A 6,109-nucleotide genomic window follows, 5' to 3' on the forward strand; every position below is an offset into this window, starting at 1 on the left:
AAACTGTACAATTAATAAATGATATAAATGACTGGTTAATTTTAAATTTTGATCATAGAAAGAGAATTAAATTTTGATCATTCATTGTGGGATCAGATATTAGACTCCCCAATCAAATGGCTCTATCCAACCACATGATAGATGCCAGACATTATTAAGCGGTTTCAGACACCTTCCAATTTACTTGTTCTTCTTCCAGAACCTGCAAAGGAGAGCTTCCAGAAATCAACCCAAAAGCCAAAAAAGTGTACTTATGGATTCAGTGCAAGCTTTCACAGGAGGCCATGAAATACCCACCAACATGAAGATGAAGATGGTATCCTCCAAATCAATATGGAAGCGCACTCTTCTATTTTTAGCCATAGCCATTCTAGCAATGTGGGCAGACTACAAAAGTGCTGCAAAAGCAGTGGACATAATCATCATTAACACTGCAAAAACAAGGGCAGGAGGAAAGCTGTTTGAGTCCTTCATAGGAGAGGACAAAGCTCTCATTCTTGTAAAAGAGGCCAGTGACTTTGTGCAGAATGTTCTCTACTCAAATCCAAAATACCCAAGAAAGAAAGTTAGTCAAATAGTACTGTCTATAGACAATTACACAAAAATTGCAGTGAGTGAGGAGAATGTTATTCATATCAGTGATGAATATATTGCAGATTATGTTGGAGATTTGGAAGGAGAAATCATGGGTTTGATTTACAGAGAAATGGGACGTGTTTGGTTATGGGATGGAGGTGGAGAAGCTCCAATTTCTTTAATGGAAGGCATGGCAGAATATTTGAGGGTAAGTGCCGGTTTATACCCATCTCAAACATCTCACAATGGTAATATTGCTGATTATTCAAATGGGCAGCTATTGGCAAAGTATTTACAATATTGTGAAAGTCTCAAAAGTGGATTTGTAGCAGACTTTAATGCTAGATTGGAGGCGAAGTGGAACACAGATTTACTTGCAGACTTATTTTTATCTAATATGGAGGAGAATTGGGGTGAGTATTTAGTATCTGTTACTTCTTGTCAAAGCCCTTCTTCTTCTTCTTCTTATTTCTTTTAAAGACCAGAAACAACGTGAACAATGCCTCTCCATTATTGTTACAATTGTCACTGAACTGATGAGATTCATATATTTATCTAATAATATGTTGTTTTATGTTGCACTGTTTACCTTGCTCAAAGAATATATTCTTCGTTGCAGTCTTTGTCATCAGTATCACATTTTTCTTTTCGTTTGTGGTAGAGTTACATACAAGTGGAAAAAATTAAAATAATTCTTATGTATAAGGACTGTTACCAAACATGTTAAATTCTCTCTTATGAAAGAGTTCATGCACTATATTGAATATAGAACTAAAACAGTTCATGAACATAGGTCTCATTCTTGTAAAGAATGTTTTCTTATTCAATTCTAAAATACCCAAAAAAAAATGGAATGAGTCTCAGTGATTGATGAGAATGTGATGAAAATATTGTCAACAATGTTAGAGAAATCATGGGTTTGGTTTACAGGGAAATAGGAAGTGCAGGTGGAGAAGCTCCTACTGAGTAGTTGAGATTATGTGCAGATTTATACCCATCTCAAATGGACAGCAAATGGACACGTATTTACAATATTGTGTAAGTCTGAAGAGTGCACTCGTTGCAGAAGTATTTACAATATTGTGTAAGTATTGGCCACGTATATACAAGGGTGTTTATCTTGTTATAAGAATATACTTTTCGCTGCCTCGTTCTGTGTTTAGTATCTAGGTTTACATAAATGGCAAATAAGCAATTCTTATTTATTAAGTTTGTGACCAACACTATTAAATTATTTCTTAACTGAAAGAGTTCATAGAATAACAGAATTTAAAAATTAGTGATAGTATTCTAATAGAAGTATTGGTTGATATATTTAAAATTTTATTTATTTATTTAAAAATATTGGAGTTGTTGTCTATTTATATAGAAAGATTTAAAGAATTGCTAGGTGTATATGTTTTTTCATTTGTTATTATTTATTTGTAAATATTTTCATTAAATGTTTGATCATTTTAACAACTAAAACAAATTTAATAGTTTTATTATCAATAATATTAGATTTTAGATGATTATAGAAATTGCAAATGTTCATGTATTATCCATATATTTACAAAAAAAAATTTGGCTAAATTTTGTGCTTAGGTAGAGTATCTACATGATTGTAATTGAGCTAGAGTTTATGAGAGAACTTTTATGCACCTTTCCAGTGGTAAGCTTTGTACAATATGTCTTTAGATTTAAAGTGGGGTGAGGAAGAAAGCTTTTTTTGTACTACCCTAGCGGAACCTCTCCAAGTTGTATAAATAGATAAAAAATACCCAATGTTTTAATTTAATGGGTAATATTCAAATTATCCTTGTTCAAGGGGATCATTTGTGGCAGTTTTCAACAATATGCTAGACAAAAACACAATACTTTATTACCATAATTAGATGTGAATAAAATTTGTTGATACTTTGATATCCCTCTTTTAATCCCATGAGTAAGCCATTCGACACTAATCCAATCTACATAAGGTTGTTGAGTCTCCATTTACAACTATAGTTTGAGTCATGTGTCAAAGCCATGGGGAAGATTCTTAGGGTGGATTAGGGTTCTTTAAATTATTATTATACCACTTACCTTTGTATCTTAATTGAGTTGGATATAACTAAACTTCTATTAGCAAGAATCTCATTGAAGACTGCAAACATGCTTTAATATATTTGTTATACTATGAGATTTTACCCCTTTGTTGTTGTAGGTGATTTTTTATAGGTCATTTGATAACTTAGTGTTCAATATGCAGTAGTGCAACTGTAAATCTTGGTGAAAAGAGGTTTCCCTACACTATTACACAATGAAGAAAGAATATTCTTGCTAGAATGATAGTATATTGAATATTGATCCAAAAACAATCACATGGACATTGATTTTGGAAGGAGCACCCAAGTAATACTCAAGCTACATGTAAGGACTAATATGACTCTCTCATGGTGGGGAAAGTTAACACTATAGAAGATACTAATACTCATCCAAGTGAGATAGTGCATGATCAAGATTTGAGCTTGGACATTGTCTTCTTTAGAAACTATCCCCACCCTTTGTCCAATGAGATGGTTGAGGAGAAATAAACAAGCTCATTTGAAAAAATCTTCAAGGAGAAAATGAAAGTTTCGAGAGAAATAAAATGAGATTTTTGGTGAAGGGTCACCTATCGATAATGGATTTTGGTGTGAAAAAATTAAGAAGAACGAGTTAATGTTTAATACTAGTCACTATTCCCACTTTGCACATGAAACAAAATTATAATTTGTAGCTACTATGGTAAATTAATATTTGATTATATCATCCCATTTGATTTCTCTACGTTCTATCTTGTTCAAGGGATGGAATGAACTTGTTATTTATGGAAAAAATGTATTGGGATGGAATGAACTTGTTATTTATGGAAAAAATGTATTGGGATGAGGTCCCTCAGGTTTCACCTCACTTGAGGGCAAGATTTAGAATCTCGCATTAATTAAATTTTTATTGGGATGAGGTCCCTCAGTTTTCACCTCACTTGAGGGCGAGATTTAGAATCTCACATTAATTAAATTTTTTTTGGCATAACAAACAATGAGAATTTTGTACTAAATTTCATGAAGAAATTCATGCCATATAGAGATGCAAGAGGAAATATTAGAATAAAAAATAAAATTAAATAAGCATGAAGTAGCATACATATTTTATATCATAATTTTATATTTTTAGAAGAATTATATAATTATGATGAATAAATGATTCTTTACTAAAATATTTTTTTACATTATTTTTCTATTATTGTAAATAAGAATGGTAATAATGACTGAATTATTAAAGATGTAATTCATATTTGTAGTACATATTTTTATTTTGTATTGTACATAGTAATATTCATAATAAATGTTGGTAATAGTTAGCCAATATCATTCAATAAGTTATAAAATTTCTCTTATTAATCTTTTTATTTTTTGTTTCCTTTAGTCCATAATAAGATCTAGTTAGAATATTAATAGTTTGATTTTATATATAGAATGAAAATACTTATTTATAAAAATTTATACATATACTTCATAATATGACCCTTTTGAATTAAAGAGATCATTCTTACAAATTGATTGATGTCATTTAATTTTTTATTAGGTCTCATATTGAGCTAACCTGATAAGTGTTTAGGAATTGTAAAAAGGAGTTCAAATTAATCTGCAAATTTATATGTAGATGAGATAGTGATGATGTAGTGTGAAGCTAATATTTGATACTAATAGTAGTAAGAGGTATGAGTGGAATCTAATGTTGTACTTCAAAGAAATTGCATAGGCATATTTGATACTTTTACTTAGCTCATTTTAGTGGATTATTGTCCACAATGAGCTATTGTTTACTCATTGGGTATTTAGACTTTTCCCAATCAGGGCTATTTCCCTCATTTTAATAAATTCAAGAAGTGCAAGTTTGAGTGGATCCAATCAAAATTTCCCTATCCCAAACTCAACTCTCCATACTCTTATTACTAAATTTAAAATCCAAGATTTCAACCAACTTGATTTGGTTTCACATTTATGTATTGAATTATTGATTATAAATTTACCTCACTGAATGTTATTCTTTCTTCACACTTTCAACTCATGAATAAATGAAGTTATAAATGGGAGAGTTCATTTCTATTCAAATTAAATGACAACATTTCAATTAAGTTTGAATCAAGACAATAAGAACAACACCTTGTGACAAACCAAATATGATTATGGAGTACAATTCTTCAACATATTAGAAATCACAATTTGCAAGATCTGGAGGAGAAAATATTTTGTCAACCTTAGATGTTGGTAGCCTGCTAAATATACAATCACAAATTCCAAAATTTGGAGAACTTCAAGGGGCTATTGATTTCTAATGAAGATCTCTATGTAAATCAAAAGGACTCTCCAAATTATTTGACTAGAGAAGTTGTAAGTGCATGTGATAAGAATGAGAAAATATTCTTTGAACAAGTTTCAAAATCCATGGTGAAGATGGGTAATATCAAGGCCTTGGTTGGATATAGGGGAGAGGTTAGAAAAATTTGTGGTGGCATTAACTAAAAGTAAGTTGGATAGACAAATAAATACAAAGTTATATGATTCATATTAAAGTCTCCATCTTTCTAACATGACAATTGTTTGTTTATTCACTATGTACTCTATTTCACCAGTCTTCTGATTATTTTGTTATATATATAAATATATATTGTTGTTATTAAAATGACTCGAAATGTTTAGAATTCATTTGAAGTAAATTCTTGTTTATAATTATTCTATAATATAAAATTATATTAATAATCTAATTTTTAGTATTATAATAATATAATATTTAATATTTTTAAATTATATTAATATTAAAATTTGACAAGAATGGATTTATCAGTTATTGTTCAATCGTATTAAACCTCTTCTTTAAAGAAATAATTAGTCAAAGACTGAATTAAATACTTATTATTTTGATGAATAATACATATTTAACGATAAATTATAATGTATAATTAGTGTAACAATAAATAAAATGAATTAATATCTTAAAGATTAATGTAAAAGTTGTTAATAAAAGAAAAACATAGACTCAAACAAGACCCCTGGATAAGATGATATCTACACAAGCACAAATCCTCATAAAGTGAGACAAAAAAATCCATATAAACATTAAATAAAAAATAATATCTACAAATAAAATAAAATACACTACCCTTTACTAACCCTTACTAATCAATTGCAAAATATATATTCTATTGAAAATTTAATACAATATTTTAAACACCAAAAGTATTATATCAACTACTACAATTTAAAGAGAAAAACAAACAACTTCAAAGCTTTAATCTATTTGTATTTCTTTCATTTTCCAATTTGATATGGATCATTCAGTGTGGGATCAGATTTTATACTATCCAATCAAACGTCTCTATCCAACCACACGGTAGATGTCAGATGTTTTAAAGTGGCATCAGAGAACTTCCAGTTTATTTGTATTTATGGATTCAATAGATCAGCCCAAAAGACCAAACGTGTATTTATGGATTCAATCCAAGCTTTCACAGGAAGCCATGGAAAAC

At 29.5% G+C, this 6,109-nt stretch overlaps 1 protein-coding gene across 1 annotated transcript; it reads left to right on the forward strand.

Annotated features, from left to right (window-relative positions):
- Positions 1-253: 253 nt before the first annotated feature.
- On the forward strand, positions 254-1,054 carry LOC149549465 (uncharacterized). The gene has a single exon (XM_089794322.1). The coding sequence runs from the start codon at positions 254-256 to the stop codon at positions 1,052-1,054; it is 801 nt and encodes a 266-aa protein (XP_089650448.1).
- Positions 1,055-6,109: the final 5,055 nt, after the last annotated feature.

Source organism: Cupressus sempervirens, chromosome 7 (assembly GCF_028749045.1).
Source record: "Cupressus sempervirens isolate cs-2001-9-10 chromosome 7, ASM2874904v1, whole genome shotgun sequence".
Classification (NCBI taxonomy): Eukaryota; Viridiplantae; Streptophyta; class Pinopsida; order Cupressales; family Cupressaceae; genus Cupressus; species Cupressus sempervirens.